The sequence below is a fragment of the Misgurnus anguillicaudatus genome, chromosome 11 (assembly GCF_027580225.2).
Source record: "Misgurnus anguillicaudatus chromosome 11, ASM2758022v2, whole genome shotgun sequence".
Lineage (NCBI taxonomy): Eukaryota > Metazoa > Chordata > Actinopteri > Cypriniformes > Cobitidae > Misgurnus > Misgurnus anguillicaudatus.
In genome coordinates, this window is record NC_073347.2 from 8140517 (window position 1) to 8168509 (window position 27993).

Consider the following 27993-nt stretch of genomic DNA (forward strand, 5'->3'; position numbering starts at 1 on the left):
ACACAGATGATAGAGGGATGTATCAACAATTCTTAGTTAAGGTAATAACATATTTTAAATATTGAAAATGAGTAGACTATTCCTTTAAAGTTTAGAAAATATAAAAAAATATATCAGAAAAAATAGTATAAACCAATAGTTAAAGTGACATAACACCAAATCTAACCCTAAACCGAAGCGAAAATGGTTTGAAAAGAGGAAAAAGCAGTTGAGTAACCAATCCGTGAGAATGCCACGGAAAAAGACAGTCCGTAGCAGGGCCACGGTAAAAATGCGGAGATCCGTGGGAATGACACGGAAAATGCGCAAAAAATTCAGCGACTATCCCACGGAACTTTGTGAGATCAGGTTGAAAATCTCACAGCTGTCCCTCTGGTGTGAGTTTTTTTTAAATGGCAATTTTTAATGGACTTGTTTATGGTGACACGTCGAGCTTCATGCGGTCCGACACAGTCAGCAGTATCATTCAACACATTGTAAGTTATTTAAAAAAAACATAATAAACATAATAAACTACTCCATGTATTGAGTACTGTTTTTGTTTTATATTATTGCATCACTTTTTATGCACTAGGTGGACATGAGCTTATGAAATTATTAGCTTACTTTTTAAAGTATTTGCTTTTTCATTTAAAACATAACAAAAGTATGCGCAAACACATTACAATCTATTATAAACATTAACTAGCAGATTATGTTGTATATTTTCGGTACTGTAATGGCATTTTTGTAATAATTTATAGTAGCAGAATAAATAAATTAGCTAAATCAGCATATTTTTACCATCATAATATTAGTTGTTTTTAAACAATTATTATGTTGGCTTGAGAAAGCCAACATACTGTTGTTGCACTTAAACTTATTATTATTATTATTATTATTATTATTATTCTTTTTCTTCTGAGACCAAAATTTCTAACTCTAACTCCTCCTAGAGCTTTTAAGCTACAGCCACCAAACTTTGCACAGACCTTCAGTCTGATCTGAGGAGGTGTGCTATATCTTTTCTAAGGGATCGGACTTACGGTTCTCCTAAACCGTCCGATCAAACATCCCAAAAAAGTCCCATAGACTTACATTCATAGAATGTTTAGGCTGAGTGTTTATTTTCAAATTCTAACTGTCAACTCTCACTCATACAAATACATTACATCATCTCTCAACCTCTCTCAGTCTATCTCTGTCTCACAAAACTCACTCAATAGCACAGACAAACAAAACTACACACACACACACACACACACACACACAACCACACAGACACACAATCACACACAACTACACACAGACACACAACTACACACAGACACACAATTACACACACAAACACAAAATTATATATAACAAACTGTCACAAAAACAGACATGCACACATACATACACACACACACACACACAATCACACACAGACACACAACCACACACAGACACACAACTACACACAGACACACAATTACACACACAAACACAAAATTATATATAACATACTGTCACAAAAACACAGACATGCACACACACACACACAAACACACACACAAACACACACACACACACACACACACACACACACACACACACACACACACACACACACACACAATCACAATCACACACAGACACAGACACAAAACCACACACAACTACACACAGACACACAATTACACACACAAACACAAAATTATATATAACATACGTCCACAAAAACACAGACTCACACACGCACACACACACACACACACACACACACACACACACACACAACCACACAACCACACACAACCACACACACACACAGACACACAACCACAAAATTACACACACAAACACAATATTACACACCCAATCATACTCACACAAACACACACATAAATGTCCCAACTGCCCTAAATGCCCCATCTGCCCCATTCTGCCCCAAATGCCTCAAATAACCTAACCGCCCCATTTTGCCCCATTTGCCCCAACTGGCCAATTATGCTCCAAATGCCTCATCTGCCCTAAATGCCCCATCTGCCCCAAATGCCCCAACTACCCTAAATGCCCCATCTGCCCCAAACACCCAATTCTGCCCCAACTGCCCTAAATGCCCCATCTGCCCCAAATGCCCCGTCTGCCCCAACTACCCAATTCTGCCCAACTGCCCCATTCTGCCCCAACTGCCCTAAATGCCCCATCTGCCCTAAATGCCCCATCTGCCCCATTCTGCCCTAAATGCCCCAACTGCCCTAAATGCCCCAACTGCCCTAAATGCCCCAACTGCCTCATCTGCCTCATTCTGCCCCAAATGCCCCAACTGCCCTAAATGCCCCAACTGCCCTAAATGCCCCATCTGCCCTAAATGCCCCATCTGCCCTATTCTGCCCAAACTGCCCTAAATGCCTCAAATGCCCCAACTGCCTCATCTGCCCCATTCTGCCCTAAATGCCCCATCTGCCCTAAATGCCCCATCTGCCCTAAATGCCCCATCTGCCCTAAATGCCCCATTCTGCCCAAATTGCCCTAAATGCCTCAAATGCCCCAACTGCCTCATCCGCCCCATTCTGCCCCAACTGCTCTAAATGCCCCATCTGCCCCAAGTGCCCCGTCTGCCCCAATTATCCAATTCTACCCCAAATGCCCCAACTACCCTAAATCCCCCATCTGCCACAAATGCCCCATTCTGCCCCAACTGCCCAATTCTGTCCCAACTAACCCATCTGCCCCAACTAACTTAACTGCCCCAACTGCAGCTCCATCTATTACTCTCAGACTAGGCTTTCTCAAGCCAACATAAAGTTTGTTCACAAACTTTAACCTCATCTAGTTGTATTTATTGTTTACTGTCAGTTTCTATGAAAGGTTTTACTGGATGGATTTGTAAATACAGATCATGAGTGCATGTGCGCCACATACACATTCAGTTATTGTGCATGGATGGTTAAAACAAAAGTTTTGTAGAGATTTACTGCGTTTGTATCAGCTATTATGATAACCCCTAACTGCACAAATTATGTTGGTCTTCCTGGATTTCATAATAAACATTAAACAGCCAGTTAAAATGGCACACTTGTGTCCTTTGCAATAGACTACCATTAGCTTTAGTGGCTCACCGGAAGTCATAAACAGGAAAGCTTAAAGATGACGGCGCCCACATTTACGTCAAGAAACAGGTTGGTTAGGTGAAATGTTTGCTCATGTGATATAACTGCAAACACTTGTTTAACGTGTTGTTGTATAGATATCTTATTTCTGTTTCATTTTTCTTTGCTTTGCTGTTTCGTCCACCTTCTCTCCGTAGGTTTCACTGTTAGATTGCCTGTTAGATGAGGCCTTGGTTGATATAGTGGTGAAGGAATTCTGGTCAAGCACATAAGAGCAAACACAAGGGCATTAAACTGGAGAGGAACTGAGGAGGGTAACCAGGGAAGGCAGGTTAATGGAATAAACTAATAATGGGATAATTAATTAGGAAACAAGGGGTTGGGATGAAGACTCAGGAGATTTTCAGAGGCCATGTGTTTCCAACATAAAACACAGGACCAAACAGCACATGGTAAACCATGACCATGAACCATGTGCTCCAACAGAAAACACAACAAAAACACTGATCACAATAGACAGAGCACATCCTAATTTTACTGGATTGTAAATGCAACACAAATTTCGGTTAATTTTATGTTTATTTGTTCGCAGTAATTCATTTTTCTTGCTCTCTCTCGTCTCTTGCTCACAGGTGGATCCACCCTAACTGTGTGATTGAGTTCTTATATGACCATGTGAGATTTTACATTATTAATGTCACTCTCTTAAGTGTTAAAGGAATAGTCAATTTTCTTAAAAGAAAAATCCAGATAATTTACTCACCACCATGTCGTCCAAAATGTTGATGTCTTTCTTTGTTCAGTCGAGAAGAAATTATGTTTTTTGAGGAGAACATTGCAGGATTTTTCTCGTTTTGATGGACTTTAATAGAGCCCAAGATTTAATACCCAACTCAACACTCAACAGTTTCTTCAACGGAGTTCCAAAGGACTACAAACGATCCCAAACGAGGCATAAGGGTCCCATCCAGCGAAACGACCGTCATTTCTGACAAGAAAAACAAAAAATATGCACTTTTAAACCACAACTTTTCATCTAGGTCCGGTCCACCGCGACCTAACGTAAATGCGTAGTGACGTAGGGAGGTCACGTGTTACATGTATAAAACGCACATTTGCGGACCATTTTAAACAATAAACTGACACAAAGACATTAACTAGTATCAGTAGACATACAACAACATAGGAACGGTCCTCTTTCACCACACTTGTAAACACTGGGGTGGAGTTTCGCGTTCGTCCTCTGTGACCTCTTGACGTCATGACGTATTGTGTGGGGTCAGCTGGCGCATCACGACCGGATCTACATGAAGTGGTGCTTTAAAATTGTATATTTGTTATTTTTATTGTCAAAAATGACAATAGTTTTGCTAGATAAGACCCTTATGCCTCGTTTGGGATCGTTTAGAGTCCTTTGAAACTCCGTTGAAAAAAACTGTTAAGTGTTGAGTTAAGTATTAAGTGTTGGGCTCTATTAAAGTACATTAAAATGAGAAAAATCCTGCAATGTTTTCCTCAAATTTCTTCTCGACTGAACAAAGAAAGACATCAACATTTTGGATGACATGGTGGTGAGTAAATTATCTGGATTTTTCTTTTAAGAAAATGGACTAATGCTTTAATGTTTCCCCCAGCACTTGTATTGTACACTGCTTCACCATATTTATCAAATGCCATTTTTGTGCCTATTTAGTACTTTCAGAGGTATTGATTTGGTCTGATATTGTTCCCAAAGTCAAATACAAGGAAAATACAATGTTTTAAGAATTTCAGCACTTCTGTTTATATGGAAAATATATACTGGACATGCACTTTATTCTGTGATATGTAAAAGTTCATTGCACACTGAACATACAAAGAAACAAGTAGTAGATTTCTTAAACAGTGTCTGTATGTAGTTTGGCATGCATGATGGTTCTTTGTAGAAATACTATGCAAAAACACATTTTTTTTTATAGTTTTGAATTAAATGTTTGCTTTTGCAAGAGATGTGTGATGTTTTATTTGTTGAATGCATGTTTAGTAATTGTGTGTCCAGAGTTTAGAGAATATGAGCTACAGTTTCTTCCTCTCTAGAAAAGTCATCTTAACTCTGTGTGCAAAAGTAAGGATTTGTGTTTTGATCTCATTTCTTTGCATAACCAGGCAAACACTCTTTTTTGATTAAGTAAAATGTGTGTTTCGTTGCAAACTATAAACTTTGAGTTTTTACTGCAAAATCTGCACACACACAGTTCATACAATCAGATTTTTTTGGAAACACTTACACACTATGGTGCTCATTTTTAAATAGGCCTACTTGTAACATGATTTTTTTTTTCATTTTAAATAAAAGCAAATTGAATATCTTAACCAATCACAATGCCAGTACTGTAAACTGAATGTTTATTTCTCCTCACATAGTAAAAAAAATCAGTCAATACGTCCATGCGTTTCCAAAGGTTGCACTAATCAGCACGCATACTAAATATGATAAAGAATATAAACAAAAACATTTGTGGTGACAAAAAGAACACATGAGGGGAAAACACAAACTTATGAATCATTAATAGATGGTATTTTAGAAAGCGGTGTCTTGAAATGGCCAAAAATGACATCATGTTAGATTTGTGTTTAAAGTAGGGAAGTATCAATAATATTATTCTTTATTCTTTGATTTTAGTTACTCTTTAACTCATACTCGATCACACATGCCAAGTCTGCTGTAATTGTATAACTAAAGGCATATAATGGGTCACCTGCTTATAAAAAATGCAACATTTTTGTCAAAGCAACATATATTTTTTTGTTATACATTAACTTAACAAATTAAGTTAAACAATCAACTTGTTTTATAGGTTATGTTAACTTATCACACATCAAAACTTAAAATTGACTTGAATGTTAAAACCTTTGCATTTTATATACAGGAAACTAGTTAGATTGCCCCCTCTAGTGGATGACTGAAGATTGTCTAGCTCACATTAAAGGGATATTTCACCCAAAAATGAACATTCTGTCATCATTTAATCATCCGCATGCTGTTTGAGTAAACATGTATGAGTTTCTTTATTCTGCTGAATGCAAAAGACAATATTTTGATAAATGATGGAAACCACAAGTTGATAGTACCAATTAACTTCCATAGTATTTTTTCCTACTACGGAAGTCAGTGGACACAGTCCACTCTGTGGTTTCCGTAATTTATCCAAATATTGTCTTTTCCATTCAGCAGAATAAAGAAACTCATACATGTTTACTCAAACAACATGCGGATGATTAAATGATGACAGAATGTTCATTTCTTGGTGAAATATCCCAGCAGTTTCACTTGGGTCTACTCATGCCTTAGCCAAATGTTTTAATACATTTTTCTCTATTAAAATAAAATTTAAATGTACTACTGAACATGTACATGACTCTGTACATCATGAAGCATGAGATGTTAATATGATAGTTATATTTCATATTAAATGCTTAAATGCAACACCCTTTAAATGCAACACAGTTCCTGCTTTATCTCTATCTAAAAGAGTCCATGGCCTGAAGAAATTGTAAATCCCATCACAAATAACTGGGAAATATGCTTCATATCATTTAGTACCAAAAAATACATTTTTAAACGAATCAATGTTGGAATCTTTTCACTGGTTTGGGGATTTTATTGTCCCAACTAAGAGACACCCTGTACTACAGGTTATTTGATGGCAGCTGACTTTCTAAAACGCAGTTTTACAAATATTGAAAATATTGTCTTAGTGAATAAAGACAATATTATCAATATTTGTAAAACTGCGTTTTAGAAAGTCAGCTAACATGTTTTCTAAGTGGGACACTATCCAGTAAATAAGAAAAAGACTTACCATTACTTTACAGCACTGCCTAAGCGTAATTTAATCTGTCTACAGTTAGTTGACCGCATTTTCATGAGTGAGATATACACATTAAAACTTTTTTCAAGGAAAATGTATACCTTATAATATTTCGTAACAGACATAACATGGGCAATGGATGTTGTTTAAGAAAAAGACATTTATTTAGTCATTCATAAAACTGTGTTATGTTTATTATCTTTGTGATTCAACAGTGTCATATACTCTGATACTGGGTTATTTTCAAGCCAACGTTGTGTCAGAAAGGGACAAACCTAACCACTGGGTTAAATTAACCCAGAAAATGTGTACATTTGCCCCAAAAATGCATTAAAACAACCCAGCATAGGTTAAATTATGTCCAAACCAGTTGGGTTCATCCCTTTTTGACCCAATGCTTGGATGAAAAGAACCCAACATTTTTTAGTGTGTGATTTTTTTCTGATTTGAAGTGAAATAAAATGATATGTGGCTATATTAAAACACATGATACTGATGCATCGTTGAAATCCTGAGGTCAAAAAAACAAACGAAAAATATTACAATTTACACATTTTACAAATGATTGTCTGCACAATTGCACTTACGTACCATTTTTAAAGATAAACTATAAATAACCTTTATGTACAAGAGCATCATCCATTCAAATGATGACTAACATATGTGAAAAGACAATATGGCTTCTGTTTTTGGCTAAAGTACTCATGAATATAACCGGAACCATCACAAAATCATTCAATCCTTGACAGAATGATTTTGGGATTTTAGTTAAGGGCTAAATAGACTGAGTTTATATGCAATGCACTGGAAAAAACACAAAATCCAGCTTTCGTCATATATTAGGGTCTTTGTATGAACTTGTAACGATAATTCAGCTGTTCAAAGCTTTCATTTAAGTCCATTGGGTCAGCTGACTATAAGGAGGGTGTTGTGACTGGGGTCCAGGCTGTAGGAATGCGCACATGGCCAGAACTGTCATATGGAGACGTCTCATGCACATCAGGCACAGATGTGGAGTCATATAAAGGAGATCCAGAAGAGGGCGCTGTAACAGAGTGAGCCAGGCTGCTGTAATGACTGACAGAGCCACGGAGGAACTGAGAGCCCAGACTGCTGCTCATCCCTCCAGACTGAGACACTGGGGTCAAGGGTGAGTTCCCCACGGACCACACACTGGTGTACTGACTGTGAATAGAGTATACAACAAAAGTAAGCTTTCAGTGTTTTACAGCACCTTTAAATAAATGAATTAACTCAGGAGGCTTTTATTTTATTAACATTTGCTTTGTTTCAGAAAAGCAAGGCAGTATTGCATTCATAAACGCAGGCGATTTATCCGCGATTATGAATGCGATATTTCCCCTCTTGTCAGTGAACTAAGGCATTGTGTAGTAAATGCCGCTCCATCTGAAAGCAGCTGATGGCAATTTATTACTAATCAAGACACCGGCTTTACTGACGAAATACGCGTGAAAATTGCATGCGATATATTGTGCAACCCTAGATCTTGTTTGACTGATACGCTGCAACCGGGTGAATTTAGATCATGATTTTGAATGTAAGTCAATTGACGCACTCTGCCGGTTGGGAATACCAAAATGGCCGCTCGAACTCTGCGATGGCTTCACTTCTCGCTGATATGTTTGCGTTTCATGCACAATGCAGTCATTTATATAGATCAGTGACTAAAACACATGTTTGAGCTGTCTCAACTAAAAATAAGTTGCACTGACAGATCCTAAAATATGCCAGTGCCATTGTTTTGTCTGAAGATACACACCATTAACGTCTTTTACTAATCCTTGTCTGTGAAACCAAGCCTTGGAGTTACACGAGGTCTTTTTCTCAGGGGTAAAATGTATCATAAGTGTCCCAAACTGATCTCCATTAAGTCTTATTACTGCCTAAACCATTTAGCCAAAAAAGAAATCAAATTAGATATTTTTGTCCTATATGGAAATTTTAAGAAACTGAAAAAGAAAGTAGGAAAATCATATTGTATATTTTTTATTCAGAGTGATCTCACAAAAAGTCGTGTTATAGTCACGAAAATTGTATTAATTTATTTGTGATTGAAGATAAGAGCAGGCTTCACTCAATGGGTCCGAAATTAAACTTTAAGAGTGCTGGCCTAAATGATTTAAATAAATAAGATAAGAAGGAGGCCGCACTATGCATAAATACTTTTTAATTATTTACTTGTGTCCATGGCACGAAATTCAGCTTTTTTCGTGCCTTGAGCACGAATGTCTTTTTCATGTCACTCGCACTAATTTCTATAAATAGTTTTTCGTGTCCGTTGCACGGCATTCTTTTTCATTTCATTTATTTATTGTTTTCTTATTTGTTTTTTTTTAACCATTGTTGCTTGCAGTTGGGGTTAGAATCACTTTCTGTTACATTTTTAGACATCCTAACCCAAACCCCTACTCCAGGCAAGAATAGTTTTAAAAGCGGAAGAAAAAACATGTAGAAATTAATACATAAAAGAAAATCCTAATCCAAACCCCAAATCTAACCCCAAACAACAATGATTTAAAAATAGGGGGAAAAAATAAGAAAACAATACATAAAATTACACGAAAAATAAAGTCGTCCCACAGACACGAAAAACTGTTTAAAGTAATTTGTTGTGACATGAAAAAGACATTCATGCTCAAGGCAAGGAAAAAAATGAATTTCGTGCCATGGACATGAAAATATTCATAAATTTTTTCGTGACTATACAGATCATGTTACTTAATTTAAAATATAGCCACAAGTTTACTTTAAAATAAAAAAGTCTGGCACCAAAACTACAATTTACTGGTAGAAAAAGCTGACCTGGAGTTAGAGTTTGGGGGCGAGCTGTGGCCCATCGGGAGTACACTGGAGTGAGATGACATCTGGAGACTGGACCAGTTATCATGAGACGGTAACATGGACAAACAGGCAGAGTTTTCAGAGTAACCAGCTGGAAAACAAAGATAGTCGCAGGTTCATCAGGTGCCTTTTTCAACATTTTTATGTTCAATGGCTGCTTTATTAACAGCAATCATTTTCTCCCCTAAGTCTGAAAATGTGGGTGAGCTCTCCACCACTAAAACTCGACCGTTTATGAGCGTGAGCGCAAACACAACATGACCTGTTGGAATGCTGGACACTTTACGATCAGCAGCACTTGCTTAGGTGCTCAAAAAACAGATGGTTTACCCCAAAATTTAAAATGTTGTCATTAAGCCTGGTTGTTTTAAACATGTAAGATTTTTCATCTATAGAAAATAAAATGTTTTTATATATAAATGTATTAAACTGTTGTAATTATTGTTCCTTCAAGTGTTCATTTTGGTCAGAGTCACAAGTTTTATCCATTATTATTTGATTAAATATTTTGTACTGTACAGTATATTTAAATATGGACAAACACAAGATTTTAAAGCTTTTGGGGATGAAGTTGAAAGTGATACAGGATTGCACTGACATGAAAGTGAGGTACTCTTTGCAATGAAAATGTGTTTTTTAATGCATACATGATTGTTGAGTGTACTTACTGGGAGAGGCTGTCCGGTGGGTGTACGGGTTGGGGTATGGGTTAGACCGGTGACTTCTTAAAGAGGAGTAACGTTCACAGCCATGTGATGAGGATAGAGACAGCGGGCTGCCAAACTGTGTGTGAGGGTTTGCAGAAGGGCAAAGAGACCCTGCCGCTGGTAAAAACCAGCTACTTACTAAACAAACATGAGGAAGAGGAGTCATGAGAAATTCCTGCAGCACATAACTGTAAGACCTGACTATAGTACACAACGGTACAACATATATAATAAACCTTTAAGAAAACATATCAAAATTATTCACATTGACGATTAAAGAATAAATTAGTAGGTACATTTTGCTCTTACTTTGAGAGTATCCAGACTGTTGACTTTCAGTGATATCTTCTATTATTTCCTTATGATCACTTCTGAAAAACAAAAAAGATACACTTATGCAAACTTATCATATACACTTTTAGCCGTGCTTGCTATTCAAAAACTCCAAATATTTAATTACTTTGATTATTAAAACTAAATTAGACCTGTTGTTTTTGTTTTATAATTGTTTTACTGATTATATTTTGCTGGCAAATCCAACCATTGCTTTAAATAAATCAAGAAAATGTCACACAGCCTTTTGGGTTAAACAAGCATATATAAACCCAATGGTTGGGTTTGCACATATTATACCCAACCATGGGTTGAAACAACCAAGAATTTTTTATAGTGAGGCTAGAATAATATAATATGCTTAATGCAATTATACTTCCCATTGTGACAAACAAACTTTTGAAAACAAAACTAATAAATATTAATTTAATTAAAATGTGTGATAACAAGCCCCATTCTCTGTTTATTCATAAAACAGGTTTATTTTAAACATTTTACTAATAAATGTGACCATACCTTTCTTTGGTATCCAGGAAAGCCTTGGCGAATGGATTGTATTTAATTTTAAGTGCAGTAATCTGAAGCGGCAAAATTAAGGTGTCAAACAGAATGCAATGGTATTATTTATACGTTTTAACTAGCAGTGTGAAAGATTAAGACTAGGAAGACGGTTTACCTCTTCATTCTGGTAGGCAGTAACAGCTATAAAGTGCGTCTCGGGGAAAGAGTGTGTGGTGATCATTCTCTGCGGCCCACCGACGCGCACTATATGAATGCGCGGCTCATACTTGTGTAGTGAATTCAGCATAATCTATTAAAGAAAAATACACTTTAAAAAAAAAAACATCAAAATAGTTTTTTTTAAGTATTTAGGCTACTTTTGGTAAATATTTTCAAGTAGGCCTATACTGTATGCACAGAAAACTAGATTTTTTTCTAAATTACGCACGCAGTAAGCTATAAATGATACTGTTTAATGACAGATTTAAATTGCTCACAGCACGCACCTGACCTCCTCCGTTCAGTTTATTGGTGAGTTTGACTTTGCTAAATGAAACTGACGCTTTCATCCAATGCGCACCGAAGTTTGGCGAGTCCGGATGGATGTAGACGCAGCTCGGGGCTTGTGGCTCGGGTTTGCCACCCGGAACCCATTCACCGTTCACATACTTCCACCTGTGATTATCTGCTGCCACGAAATCCAGTAAAAATGAGTACATTGCGTTTGGATCCAGACCCGATACATTCACTTTTAACACAGGAAACATGCGCCTGAATCATGAATACAAAGAAGAACAATATTAACAGCAAAACAATGCTTCTTTTAACTTTCTCTCTTATAGTAGTGAATAATAAATAATAATATGTGACCTTTTCTTAAAGTCTTATAATCGAACAATGACATTTGGAGCATCAATAAATAATTTTTAAATCTTTGCAATGACACTACTCAGTTTTAAAGACATTATAAAATATATATATTTACACAGAATGTTCTGTATATTATGTAGGATGATTTTATGTAAAAAAAAAAACTGTAATGAAAGACTTTACCTGGATTTGTACAGACTGGGCCATAAATAGCCTATTATTTAATATTAAATTTGACCAATATTGTCTTACATTCGTTAGCATATAAAGTTATTAATCAAGTAGAAATATTAAATGAACATATTCACCTTTTACAGTGTAATTTCACAGTTTGACAAAAAGTGACAAAAATCAAACAAACTCAAAAATATGCAAAAGAAGTAGGCCTTTTTGTATAGGCTGAAAAATACCTGCCATTCTTGGTCACTATCATTTCATTCGTCAATTCTTTGAACTTTTGCCAAAGTTCATTTTCATCCAAACTGACTTTCAAGTCCCTTTCTGTCGGATCCCCCTTCTCGCTGCCAGCCTGTAGCTCGTTCTCTACCGCACTCAATAAATGATCCACCCGATACTGCATACTTTTCTCTGTACAGTCACTGGCACCAGAAGCCATGCCGAGTATCCAATTGGCTTCAGAGGAAAACTATCCAAATCGTGTGCGCTTCTGCGAGAACCTTCACAATATCTCGCACTCAGGCGGTCCAGTAGAGGTTGAAGTGCTGTGAGGGCTCACATCCATCTAATTAAATACTACCCTGTTAAAAACTATCTCCAAGCTTTGCCCGAGAAGCGCCTGATTGGTTGATTTGGCTTTTGATGCGCACCGTCTGGCCCATTATTGGTCGAGAGATCGCTTACATATGAAACTGCAAATATAAAATCAAATAAATATCTAGAATTTTCTTCTCGTTAAAAATAAAATAGAGTTTACAAAGTCTGTTTAAAATGTATGATTGAAATAATTCCTATATTTGAAATTTGAAACTTTTATTAATTTCTCAAAACGAATTCATGGTAAATTTGTGTAGCTAAATGTTACCAGCTGAAAAATAACCTATATAAATATAATAACATTTATTTGATCAGTTTTAAGAATCTCTTCAGAGATTCACATTGACAGATAGGTTATTTTTTTAACACAAATAAAATGTAAAGTGTTGAAGTGCTAATGTAAAGCGCCTGAGCCTGACTGAGGTGTTGAGACGATGAATGTTACAGATGTTTATGAGTTTAAAGCTCGTGGGAGTCTTTCTTCAGAGGTGACAAACCGGAGGAAACGCCATCGACTCGACGCGTTCAGTACAATGGCAGCATTCATGTAATAGCGTGAAAAAAACGTCATCGTGGCGACAAAACTTCCGGTACAGGAACATTTGTGACTTTATATGAACGTCTCTTTAAAGTTATAAACGAAGTTTATGAGACAGAGACATATTAAACTACAATTCATTTAAAAAAAATAAACACTAGTTTAAGCACTTATGCTAACTTTATCTAAATGTAATAAGATAACAAAACATGTGACGCAGAAAACACAAACACTAAACATAGCCTACTTTATACTTTAATATTCCATTTCCTTTAACAAAATAATATTGTCTAGGGGAAGAATTGGTACAAGATTTGGTAAAATACATTTGTGACTGCTACAATGTAGGCTACATATTTGAAAGGATTGCCCCACCATGACATTTCAAAATATACAAAAAATCATCTAAATATATTTTGAAATACATTTACAAAAAAAAAATATTTTTTCACCAATATATTTGGCCATTTTTGTGTATTTTGAAATATATTTTAAAGTATGTTTTTGTTCATTAAGACAAACTTTTTATCATAACAGGTTTAAAAAGATTAAAATTAAATATATTTTCAACTCCAAAAATATACTTATAATTTTATACATAATACATTTTATACTTAAAATGTATACATTTTATACAAACTTTTATATTTTGAGCAGGAAAAATATTTTTTTGCCATAGGGTTGTAAATTAGAAATGTAGCCTATTTGTTGCCCCTGAAATACGTTTTGAAATTCAAAAATATATTCAATTAAACTTTACTTTCTACAAAATGTATATCACATATATATAACATATTTTTGGCCAAAGATTATTTTTGCCATATGGGATATAATGTAAAGTTTTTTAAAAATCATTTGGACAAGAAGGACATCAGAGTCCTAAATGTAATTTATCCACATCTTCTCTTCCGAGCTCCCCATCTAAAACAAAAAATCTTGTCAATTTCTGAATTATTACTGTTGTTTAGAAGATAATAGAGGTATGAAACACCTCAGTACCTCAATGACCTGACTAGTATAGAGGTTGTGTATGGACAGAGGGACATCTGTATCTGATGAATCAATAGCTTCAGCTGAACTCGATGAGTCTTCTGTCCTTTCCTCTGCAAACTGAAGACTGCACACATGAAAAATAACATTGTTTATTTAAATGTAACATGTGTAAAGTATATTCATAATTATCCTTGACCTTATCTGAGTAGTTGGATTCTCAGTGAGGGATTCTGGGCTCTCAGTTGTGGCTTCATGTGTGAGGTCTGACTCTGAGGGACATCTGGACTTCTGAGTCTGAACTTCATGAGGACCTTCATACTCCATCTCCAAGTGTTTATGGTAAGATCAAATGCATAGATGCACATTACTTATTGTTATTAAATTGTAATGCTGTTTGAACATCAGTCTTAAGGCAGAAGTTTACTAATGTAAGAAGTTTATTGAGTTGTGTATATCACTAACCAGTTCTTTGATGCTGAAGACATCTGTGCATTGCAAACTCAGTCTATTTTTGGCCATTATTCTGGGTGAAAATAACTAAAATTAATATCTATGGCATTGATGAAAATGAATAAGAAACTTCTCTGGAACATAATACTGCTCATATTTCACAAATAATAATAATAATGATAAAATAAATATAAAAATTATTTTAATTCTGGACAATTAAGATTTATTTTTGTACTGGTCATATTAAGCCTGTATTAAGTCGCAATTAACCGCACCCCCCATGCAAAAATTAATAAATAAATCTATCATTTTTTATTTAATTAAATTCACTCGCACAAGTTTATGTTGGACATATACGAATAGGTGTTAAGGCTCTCACCTTTGCGTGTCAGCTATGTGTGAGCGTGACAGGTTGTGCATAAATCTCAGTTTATGTCGGATGATGTCAGTGCTTCTTGACTTGATTGGTGGCTCATCGCTTCTCTGTTATGAGGAAATATTATAAAACAGACAGAAAAACAACACCAATCTGACAACCTAAATCTAAACCCATACAACAAAATCATGTAACTCTGAAGCCATATAGCCATATAAGTGACATTTTTCCTTCTGATGTCACACTGTTGTGTCTTCTAGTATTCAGTATTTGATATTGTATGATAGCGCTACTTTACTGCTGCTTCTGCGAGCCTGTTTTGGATATAAGCACCAATAAATGTAAATGTCAGATAATTATGAAATTTTTAAATGGTACCACATAAAGCATGTTGGTGTTCATGGCATTCAGGAAGGTCGACCGCAGAACTGAAAATTTAGGGACTTTAAACTCCCGGGTAAAGACCTGCGGAGACAAAATAAATTGTATAAAAATATAAAGTATATAATATTGTTTAGCCGAAAGTCTGGTCTACAGTTGTCTTTTGAGCATTGGTGCCCAGTGACTTCTTAAGGGGCCCAGATTGAAAATATTTGTTCGAAGTGCTCATCATGTTAAAGAAACACGCCCACATTCTCAGAAGGCGAATCACTCCGCCCAAGTAGCAGTGCTTCAGAGAATATAGTTCCCAGTATGTATACTGTTAAAAGATGGCTGTGTCTCATATGACCTCGTTATTTGTACACGGTGTGACTATACAAATCACAACACATAAATAGTAAAATGTTCGCGTTATTTTGTCACTTATTGGGAGCAGTATGCTAGCTGGCGCCATTTACTTTCAGTCTTTGTGCTAAGCTAAGCTAGCGGGGGCTGCGTCAGACAGAGTTACAGCACGCACGAAGATGAGAAAGGTATGTATGGACTTATCTAACTCTGGGGGATACGGTGAATAAGCTAAATCCCCCAAATGTGGGCGTGTTCCTTTAAAATATGTGTTCGGTGCATTATGTGAACCAATGTGCATCATGCCAAAATACATGCCTGCTGCACACGTGATGATAAAAAAGACGCTCATGTTCACAAAATACCCGCAAGACACCCACTTAATACTAAACTCTGATTACACATGAGATTATCTTGCAAATGCGAGCGTCTCTTTCATCATAAACCCTTTAGAGGCGTCTGCAGCAGGCACTTATTTTGACACAACCTGTGAGGCACATAGGTTCACATGATGATGATGAGCCACTGCACATGACAAGCTAAATACCTGTTTTGACGAGCTTCGCATCATCGAAAAAGGAGTCACTGGCCGCCACAACTTTTGAGGATTTAGGAGAAGTCTGGCAAAAGTTAGTAAAACAGCTAATATCGTTTACAAAATTCTATTACATCAACCTGAAATCAAAACTTGCTCTTTTTATCCTGAATCTGTTTACACAGGATTCATGGCCTGTGTTATTCCCAGTGTTGGGGATAGATAATTTTAAAAGTAATGCATTACAATATTAAGTTACTCCCCAAAAAAGGAACTACTTGCCTTACTTAGTTACTTTTCATGGAAAGTAATGCTTACGTTACTTTTAAGTTACATTTGCGTTACTTTTTCTTACTTGCCTGAGGCTTGATCTCTTTCAGGCATTGCAGGTGTTTTTTATGACTGAGAAGTGAGGGTTTTCTGTTACTCTCATGGGCTGTATCAGTTTGATGATAGATATAAGCGCAGAAGTGTGGACTATGACAGCTGCTGTGTCACTCAGTGCACCTCACAATTATTCAGTGCACACCGTGTGAAGGCTCACAGTCTGAGGTGACAGAGAGCTGAACTCTTCATATAGGTGCTTTCTCACACACCTCACCCCACCGGTGACGTTAGGTGGAGTCGACTTCTACAGCTTCTACATAACAGCAACAACTGTAATGCTAAAACCCTGCTTGTGTATGCAAACACATTGTAAAATGAATGGGAAACGTGAGTAACATTGTGTTTAAACAGGATATAACTTGATTTGAATATTATCCAAAAAATTAGGTGGTGCTTGCTTGTGTAGAAGTCACCTTCATGATGATGGGGTGTTGTGGGTGATTACCAGGGTGTTGCTATATATTTGATAGATAGTTGATGATAGTTGATAAGGTGTTCTGATAGGGTCTCTAGTGTTTAATAGGCACAAATGGGATCTTATTTTAAGATCAAATCCGATCTTATTTTTCCTCGTTTCCTAGTCTTAAGAAATATCGGAGTACACGCAAAACTACTAAAACCGACTTAAATAGATGTGGTATACATACCAGACCAGTATGTGCGGCTGTAATTCTGCCACAGAGATGCGACTAAAACAGAGAAGAAGACTTGGAGCATGCGCATAAACCTTGTTGTTGTCCATAACCATTTGTCGCTCACTGTATTAGCAATTGAGCAGGTGATTTTGCTTTAGTAAAGCTAATAGGGTCACTACCTTCTGCAGCATGAACTCAAGCATGTAGTCCACCACTGATGTTGTCGTTGCTGTTACGTGACATACCAGTGTCTGACTAGGGTTGAGACATGGGGTGATGACGTCATCGTATCCCAAATATACAGATTGGCTATACAAAACCATAACGGTGTCACGTTTAGACTCATCCACTTTGGGATAAAAAATAGCTTCTCAGGCTCCTAAAATGTCAGATCTGTCTGAACGAAACGCAGATACGGTACAAAATTTTTTACATACACAGCTAAACTCTTATACTTGGGATTGGTAGTTTGTTTGAATCCCTAAGTTTAAAGGTCACATAACACATGCTTCTGCTAATCTTATGTTAATCTTGAGATTTATTAATCTACCTAAAGAGAAGTGTTGCATCCTTCATATATCCAAAGAGTCTTAAGTTTGATCAGATTTATAAAAGTCAGATCAGCTGTTCCGCTACTTTCCGGAAAAAGCAGAGCTCCTAGAGGCGTGCCGTATAGGCGGAGCGGGTCACAAGCAGGTAACACACACAAAACATGATCCCAATATCTCTGGATAACTTATGATTCACTATATGTTTGTGTTGTTTACATTATATGCGATGATTGCCAACAAAACACAGGCATTTGATGCAGTTTTACTAACCGCCTGCAACTTATGACCCGTTTGGGACTGCACTGTTTCAACGAAATCTATATACATCCAATATATATCCAGATGGTTCTATGACCCTTTGCCAATGTTTAGCATGAGGAATCCAAATCTTTTAAAACTGTGTAAATAGGTCAGTATGTGTGAAATACCATTAGACCCCCCTCCCCTTAAGTATGAACAGTAATGACCAAGGAGCAACCTTACGATCTCTATTGTGAAGCCAATACGGAAGTGATTTAAACTGCAATTCATCGACTAGCCGCTAGAGACTCTAAAAGGGAGTCAATTCCCATAGACCCCCATGTTACAATGCCCACTTACAGCAGAAAATGTTTACAGCCTGGTACAAAAAGTGTTTTTGGTCTATATAGATAACTTTACCCTTCATCACAACTATGAGTGCGGTGAATTTTTCTACCATCGAGTTTGGTTGCTGAAACCACGCCCACCTATCACTTCAGCTTCACCAACGTCCTGCCTCTTTCGATTATCCTTGAGGGATGCGCAATGACGTGATAGAGACAGAGCGCAGTCATGCTAATTTGAAAACCACGCCCACCGGGGGGAAAACAATTCATCAGTCTCCATTGAATTTGTATTGCGAGAGGCCGACTCCTTTTCATTTCTGGCTTATAACAACGAGCGTAGTCGCTATTAAAATCTTAGCATCTAAGGAGAAAAAAGTGGATCGCCGGCCACGTTTCTCCCTAGTGGGTGCAGTTCTACTAATAGTAGTACTATAAAAAGTTGCATGTTTTCCACTTTTGTGTCTTTAAACGCTTGTTTTTTGTGGTCGACAGCTTATAAAACATATTTCTGTTTTTTTTTTTACTTGTTAGCTGTACATATTTACTGTAAAAACATTTGCTGTAATTATGCAGCTGGTTGCCAGTAACTTACTGTAGAAGATAAAGGGCCCTATTTTAACGATCTAAGTGCATTGTCTAAAGCGCACAACGCAACGTGTAAATGGGCGTGTCCGAATCCACTTTTGCTAATTTAACGACGGGAAAAATGGTTTGTGCGCCGAGCGCATAGTCGAAAAGGGTTGGTCCTATTGTAATGGGAGTATTTTGGGCGTAACGTGCAGTAAACCAATGAGAGTCTCAGCTCTCATCCCCTTTAAACACAAGTTGCGCTGGCGCTATGTCTAATTCCTATTTAGATGACGAACTTTGTAAACTGAAAAACTAAGCGGAGGAAGAAGATCCCCAGTTTAAGATTAATGTTAAATAATCGTGTTGTTTTTCACTTGTATTGAAATGGTTATTTTTTTATTAAAACTTTTAAAACCCGTTTTCTTTTAGTCATGGAAGTAAAAAGCAGGCTTGTAATTGCTTTAAATGTATGGCTATCCAATATCATCAAAAAATAATTTACAAGTATGTAAGAAAAGGTTTGTAATCTAAAAATACTTTATTTGTAACAAACAGGAGATAAAGAATTTACAAACTGCTCTATGCGCGTTTCAGCACTTTGGACAGCGTTTTTTTTAGCAAAGAGTTTTTTTTAAGCATGACTTAAAAATGTTTCTCATCTCACCATATCCGCAGGTACAGAGTCATCATATAATAAATCCGTGAGGTAGCATTTAAAAAAAACATTTAAAAGCAGATGCATTTGTTTAAAGCAAAGCATTTATTTACTTACCAGGCTACAGGTGAAGAAGCTCTTTGCGCCTTCTAACGTCTCATAATTAGTCCTCATTTATGTCCAAGAGACTCAGTAATAATCTTTTACATTCAATCCTTTAATCTTTCATATTAAAAGCATTTTTGTGCTGCTGCGCATTCATGTACCTTGTGATAAGCAAACCCGCGTTGTCCTCCCGTTTATAGGCGCATACTAATGAGCTCTTTAAATAACAAAAAACACATTGCGCCATTGACTTTACACCAGGTATTTGTTGGTCAATGGCGTAGTCTATTTTAATTGCCTCAAAATAGCAACGCGCCAACAGTGCGCCTGAACACACCTCGTTTTCAGACCAGAACGCCCATGGGCGCAAAAGGGGGCGTAAATGAATTTGCTATTTAAACAACGCGGCGCTAAACGTGAAAATTAGGGTGGAAAATAGCAAATGACACTTGCGTCGCGCATTGCGCTGCATTGAGACGGGTGTAAGAAAGAGCCCAAAGACTGAAAATGTTTTATGTTCATTTAACTTGAACAAACTGTTGCCAGTAAATAACAAAAATGTAAAATCTACAGTAAGTTACTGGCAGCCAGCTGCCACTAATACCCAGTAATACTGTAATTTATACCGAATTTTTTTACAGTGCTGTTACACAGCAGCTTTTAGGCATTATTCAGTTTTTTGTTATAAGCCAGAAATGACAAGAAGGCAGCCTCTCGCAATACAAAGTCAATGGAGACGGTTGGATTGTTTTCCTCCCGTTGGGCGTGGTTTTCAGGTTATGACGCGGTGCGCTCTGTCTCTATGCTAAGATTGCGACAGCAGGCTCCGCCAACTATTGGCTTCAAAAAAGCTCTTCACAAATCTATGGGTGACGTCACGGACTCTGCGTCCATATTTTTTACAGTCTAATGGTAGTGAGGTGTCCATTAGAAAACAGTATTAATAAAAAAAACTCTACATTCTACATTAAAATGAAATTAAGGCTACATTTACACAACAATGTAAACAGAAAAGCTTTCCCTTTACATTTTTCAAAAATTTACACAGATCTGCAAAAATTACTAAAAACCTGTATAATGTATGCCAGGCCACTAGTTGGCGATGTTACTTTGTTAAGAACCATTATTAGTTATACTATTAGTGTATTATACTATTATTTATACAATTAGTTGTACTGGGTCAAGTTTGACCAGCAGTTTGTGCCAGTCCCACTCCTCCGTTTTTCTCCGCAATAGGTTTTTATAACTACTCACTGTATCGGTCCAAAAGAGTCAAATCCATCCACAAATTGTGTAAATATGGGGAAATATTAGTACTTCTCAACTCAAAGGCTGATATGAGTAAAACTAACACACTTTTTTTCACACAAGTGAGAGATATTTGGTCATCTTCAAACGCATGACCTTCACTGCTATATTTTCCCACACATAAACACAGCGTCTGTATGCGCTGACGGTCTGTCAGGTGAGTCTGACTGTGTGTTCTTGTGTAACGCATCCGTCGGTGGGACGCAGGGCTGAGTAATAACCCTGACTGCTGGTCCTCCCAAACTGTCTGCCCCCGAATCCTCCAGACCTCAGCTCTGTTTGCAGGTCCACTATGACATAGAGGTGTGAGAAGAATGAAGCGTTTCAACAGGTTCCTCTCTCATCTCACCTGCTCTGCTTCTCTTCTTCATCCTGGTTTCTCACCTTCATGCAGTTTGAACTTTGGCAACAACCGTCTGGCTTACAGCCAATGACTTTAACTCCTAAATGCTTCTACTAGTTGCTTCCTACAATCACTCCTATAAATAAAAGTGCCAAAAGGGGGTTTTGGCAGCGATACCGTAAAAGAAACCACTTACGGATGTGTTACAGTAATTGTCCTTATGGGTGCATAAAACGCTTGAATACAGTTTAACATTTGACAAACCATATTAGAAAGCCATACGGAGGTCCAGTATTGCATATTGAAAAGTCAAACATGATATGAAGAGTTTGGGTCCAAAACGAGATAACTCCGCTTTTAACATTTTTATTATCAAGGTAACATGTTTTTATTGTGTTTTATTATGCTACTTAGCTGTATTTTATTAGTTGTGAAGGCTTACATCAAAACAAACTAACTGCAGTTTGACTGATATTAATTGGAATGCACAATCAAAAAACAAGATTTTTGAACATTGTTAATAACGGAGGATATCTCATTTTGGAACCAAACTCTTAATATATTCTTTTCGTTTTAATATTTGAATGCTTCATTGTAAAACTTTTAACGGTTGTAATGCAGCAGGCTGCATGTGAAATTATCATAAAATGCTGGGTTATTTTCAAAAAGACCAAAGTAAATTAACCCGTTATTATCTATATTGTGTGCGTGTGAGATGGTGAAAGACACATGTGCAGGTGTGTCTGTCTCCCTGTTTTTGTGCTTACTGGGATCAGAGACATTGTGGTTTGACACTTACTTCAGGAAACATGAGCTCAGTTTCGTCCTGTCCCTGCCTCTGTTTGCCATGCAGCTGGCACGCAATGGCACCCCGTCCAGTCCCTTTTAGTGAAACTGGCATCTGTGTGGACAACAGAGACATAACTCATATCTCAATACATCACATCTATCTGAGGTCTATTTTTCATCCCAAGGGCAAAAACAAAAGTTGCATTTAAACTATAGAAATTGGTCATAAGTGTTGTGAATCAAGTGAATTTCTTAATTTGTTTACACATTTATAGATGTGCTGCCTAGTTGAATTAACTTGAACTAAGAGCATTTTTATAGAAATGATGATGGATAAACACATTGCCTGGTCAACACGATTTGGCGCTTCAACCCTGATCTTGACCAGGCCTGTGTGATAGGTGCGAGCGACCCCAGGAGCGAGTTAATATATTCCTAATGATGTGCTACTTCTCAAGTGGAGCTTTCGAAACAGCCCGGCTCACACCCGATAACACTGCACACCCGGGTGAGGACACACTTTGTCTGCTGGGTGCAAACTGGCCTTCCAAAGCGTCCCGCAGCACAGCATTTACTCACATCACCGTGCAGCAGCTAACAGACCCGTAACAAGTTTTCACAATGCACATCAGCACGGAGGATGCATTTCAAGCGCAGAAACGATTCATTAGTGAAGGAAATGTAGATGGTGTTTGTCAGTGATTATAGCCGTGGGCCACAAAAATTAAATTAGATTGTGGAAATAAACAGACAGTTGGGTGTGTAAGGGGAAAACGTTGATTAAAATTGAGTATTTTTACTTTCACACAGCGACTGACGAAGCAATGTTGCTCAGACATATTGGGCCGTCCATTCTGAAAATAAACAGGTGTGAAATTCAACATAGGAGATACATATTGTGACTCAGTATCTCTCATAGAAACCAAACAAACTGAGGTAAATATAAAGAGGAACGGTCTTAAATGTATCATTTGTAGCCTTAAAATAACTTTGTTTTTGGGCTCAGCTCTAATTAATATTGCTGTGTGTCAAGCTTGATGTTTTCCTCACAGGAAGCTTCCTAGCACCTGGGTCTATGGTGACGCTACATCCAGATATGTTTCTGTGTGTGTTAAAGGATTAGTCCATTTTCTTTAAAAAATCCAGATAATTTACTCACCACCATGTCATCCAAAATGTTGATGTCTTTCTTTGTTCAGTCGAGAAGAAATTGTTTTTTGAGGAAAACATTGCAGGATTTTTCTCATTTTAATGGACTTTAATAGAGCCCAACCCTTAATACTTAACACTAAACATTTTTTTCAACGGAGTTTCAAAGGACTATAAACGATTCCCAAACAAGGCATAAGGGTCTTATTTAGCGAAACGATTGTCATTTTTGACAAGAAAAATAAAAAATATGCACTTTTAAAGCATTACTTCTCGTCTAGGTCCGGTTCTGTGATGCGCCAGCATGACCTCACGCAACACGTCATGACGTCAAGAGGTCACAGAGGACGAACGTGAAACTACGCCCCAGTGTTTACAAGTGTGTTGAAAGAGGACCGTTCCGACGTTGTTGTATGTCAACTGATAATAATTAATGTCTTTGTGTCAGTTTATTGTTTAAAATGGTCCGCAAATGTGCCTTTCATATATGTAACACTTGACCTCTCTACATCACTACGCATTTACGTGAATAAATAACAATAGTTTCGCTAGATAACACCCTTGTGCCTCGTTTGGGATCGGTTGTGGTCCTTTGGAACTCCGTTGGGGGGACTGTTGAGTGTTGAGTTAAGTATTGAATCTTGGGCTCTATTAGGGTCCATTAAAATGAGAAAAATCCTGCAATGTTTTTCTCAAAAAAACATAATTTCTTTTCGACTGAACAAAGAAAGACATCAACATTTTGGATGACATGGTGGTGAGTAAATTATCTGGATTTTTTTTAAGAAAATTGACTAATCCTTTAAGGTGATCCAGAGGAGACCTTATTGTTCAGAAGTTGCATTTTCGTAGCTCAATGGATTTAATGGAGCTTTCATTTATAATTTCATTATACTGTAAATCTTATAGGAAAACTAAAAATAAAAAAAAATAACAGAATTGTTGAAATACAATGTGAGTATAAAGCTGTGAAATTTATGTGGATAGGATTGCTCAGGCAATTTGATTATAAATTTCTGTTGATGTCTATATCCCAGAAAAAAAATCAGAAATATAGGAGTCTTTAGCAGAGGATTAGTTTGAGACAAATTGAGAAACATCTCAGATTTACAGTGTAGTGTCAAAAAGATGTCCAACAATGTTTTTTTATGCTTGTTGCATTGATGTTTGGAGTATAAACTAAAGCTCAGCTTCTTTTTACTATTGTATAAAAGTTGCAATATTTCTTATAGGGAGAGGTCACACAGATGATGGTCGAAAACTTTTGTTGTTCAGGGTTTATAGAGAAAGCTCTTATCCAAACAACTCAACTCTTTGCTGAGCTTCAGCACGATGTGACATCCCAGGCCAAATTGGTCCGACTCTTTTGTGTGTGAAATGAATTAGACATTCTCCCCTGAGTGATGTTTGTCCACGATGTGCTGACCCAATGTGAGTCCCGTCCAACTGAAGTGAGGGAGGGGGGTCCTGTTTGGTCTGTGAACAATCAATTCTGTTTTCTCATACAGTTGAGGGTTAACTGTTTGTATAAGGCCAGCAGGGCAAACAGCTTGAGGAGTTAAAACAAGCCTTTTGAACCTCAACAGCATTATTCACCATCTTACTTTCAGCATTTTATGAGCTTGAAATGAACTGAATGAAACTAAATTCTGTAATAAGAGCTAAATGCTATAAAAGAAAAGTCAATACTATTGTATTTTATTATAGTTATTCCTGTGTTGTTCAGTTCAGGCACACAAATTGTTCATTCTCAAAATCATTTGAAAATGTGTTAAATTGAGATAAAGCAGAAACTTACATTTTCCTGATGTGCTGTGGCATCTTTAGGTGAAATCTGAAGTTTTGGTAAAGTTTTGGTCTTGTGTTTCAGTAAGTCTTCGAGAGTCACATCTGGCCTAGACGTACTGTTGAGCTCTGCCAAAATAAAATAAAAATGACAACAAATGAAAATGCTGATATTCCTGAGATTTATGATTCATGGACTGAATTAATGAGAGGGAACTGATATACGTTATATAACACTGGTATGTGCCAGGCTAATTTATTTGCCAATAATTGGCTATTTTGAGAATTTAGCTACACCCCAAACATTTTTAGGTAAAATATGGACAACCTCAACTGTTGGTTTAAATAAAAAAGTGCATATTTGATCCAACCATGGATTGAAACAACCTAGCATTTTGGGTCGCAACAAGCAGCATACATTGTAAAAAGTAGAAGTTGGATCAAAATGACTTCAGTTGGTAACACCTAAAAAATTAAGTTGTTTCAACTTGCATGTATAAGTAAAAAGTAAATTTTTTAAGTGTTAACAACTGAAGTAATTTTTTATGTTAGTGACGAGTTGCTGTAACTTATAAAATAAAGTTGAAATAACGTAAGCAAAATAATTTATTTTTAAGCTCGGCAACTCAGCATTTATCAAGATAAAAAAATAAAAGTTGAAATTATTTGTAAATCCAAGTTGATTATACTTAAAAATGTAAGTGCAAAAAATAAGTCACAAACAGTGTAGGTTCATTTGAACACATACTGTAAAAAACTGCAGCACTTTTGTCAAATCAACAAATATTTTTATGCTACTTTAACTTAAAAAAGTAAGTTAAACAATTTTAACTTGTTTTTATAAGTCACGTCAACTTATCACAGGTCAAAGCTTAAAATAGTAGGTTGAATTGCAAATCCAAGCTGTTTCAACTTCATGCTGCAATTTTTTACAGTGCATATATTAATTTTTTTCATATTTTACCCAACCATGGTTTAACCACAGCATTATTTAGAGTGTACTGACCAATGATTATGTATTAACAAAAATAGAAAACACATAACAAATTTTTACTTAAATTTTTAATTTAAAGTATTTTTCACTTAAACATGTAAGTTGACACTTAATGTTTTAGGTGTTACCAATTGAAACATTTCTTTTCAAATTGATCCAACTTTTTACTTTTTACAGTGTAGTATTTTTAATGCTAAATTTTAAGAAAAGAGTCCACATTAAAACAATTCATAATGCGTGATGGTGTTTGAGACAGGTAATCTTAAACCAGAAAATGTCCTGTGAGCTATTCTATATTCAGCCCAACCTCATGAAATGTGTATAAATAGCACGCAGTGTAAAAAGTCGTGCAATACATACGCCAAATTCCAATTTTGCGTCAATATGATACGCCAGTCCTTCCTATTCACTTCATACGGCACATCTTTTTGTGTTGTTTTAATTATTGGTTTCTCATTTTTTTAGTTTTTTTTTTTTTACAATTGTCACATGAGTTTGGGGTTAGAACCACTTTTTGACATCCTAACACAAACCCGAATTCTAACCCCAACTCCAAGCGACCATGGTTTGAAAAAAGACAAAAACATAGAGCAGCCTATATATTAAATGACATCCTAAAGCAAATCCCAAGTCTAACCCTAAACCCAAGCGACAATGGTTTAAAAAACAGAAAAATAAAAAGGAACCAATAGATGAAACGATAAGGTGCGCCGTAACAAGTGAACGGGAAGAACTGGCGTATCATATGCATGCGAATTGGAATTTAGCGTATGTATTATCACGACTTATACCACGGGTCTGTTCAATGCTGTATTCTGATTGGTTGAGAAATGCTCCATGTGTATGCATTATTTTTCGATAACTGCACACCTAACTTGAGGTATAAGCAGAATAATTGAATCCGTTCATTTGAACTATTTTAAAATAATGCACATTACCACCATGGGTGTGCATTATTTTCTTATAATTTAATGGCCTGTCGTCAATTATTCCTCACTTTTCACACTGCATGCTATTTATACACTTTCCATGAGAATGGGTTGCTATATCAGATAAACCTGATATCTTTTTTTATTGTTTTATATATGAGTCCATGTGTAAACAGCAGTGGTCACCCATGGCCTGTAGTTGTTTCTCTAGATGATATATGCTCCTGTGCTGCTCCAGCCAGACCCTGAACACCTCCTGCTCCCTGCGGCTCTGGAGACACCCGAGTCGGGTCAGCCGACTTTGCAATTCAACGACCTCATGTAGACCAAAGCATAAGAGATGAATATCTAATAATGTGATTGTCTCTGATATTTTACATAAAGAGCATGTTCTGGTAGAGTCTCACCATGTAGTAGCGTGTTTTAGGTAGAGCACTTATGTAGGTGTCATCATGTGTGAGGACTGATCTTGTGAGTCTCTGAGTGTTTTTTCTCTTTTTTGTCTGGAACAAAATGCACAATAAAAAAGACTATTTTAAAAGTATGCTTAGGGTTATTTTCAAGATCAAGCGTTGGGTCAAAAAGGAACAAATCCAACCATTGGAACCCAGAA

General features: G+C 36.6%; 2 protein-coding genes across 2 annotated transcripts; both read right to left on the reverse strand.

Annotated features, from left to right (window-relative positions):
• Positions 1-7055: 7055 nt before the first annotated feature.
• tbxtb (T-box transcription factor Tb) lies at positions 7056-13889 on the reverse strand. Its single transcript, XM_055170613.2, has 8 exons — positions 12612-13889; positions 11838-12102; positions 11507-11641; positions 11347-11408; positions 10807-10868; positions 10459-10635; positions 9752-9881; positions 7056-8113 (listed from the first exon to the last, which is right to left on the reverse strand). Exons 1-8 carry the CDS (start codon positions 12815-12817, stop codon positions 7843-7845), a joined length of 1308 nt encoding a protein of 435 aa, XP_055026588.2. The 5' UTR covers positions 12818-13889; the 3' UTR covers positions 7056-7842.
• Positions 13890-14076: 187 nt separating this feature from the next.
• On the reverse strand, positions 14077-27903 carry LOC129416313 (uncharacterized). The gene is made up of 10 exons (XM_073872962.1): positions 27788-27903; positions 27567-27696; positions 25471-25586; positions 22534-22635; positions 15711-15797; positions 15336-15439; positions 14969-15029; positions 14703-14830; positions 14513-14630; positions 14077-14434 (listed from the first exon to the last, which is right to left on the reverse strand). The coding sequence occupies exons 1-10, from the start codon at positions 27788-27790 to the stop codon at positions 14393-14395; spliced, it is 891 nt and encodes a 296-aa protein (XP_073729063.1). The 5' UTR covers positions 27791-27903; the 3' UTR covers positions 14077-14392.
• Between the last annotated feature and the right edge of the window lie 90 nt (positions 27904-27993).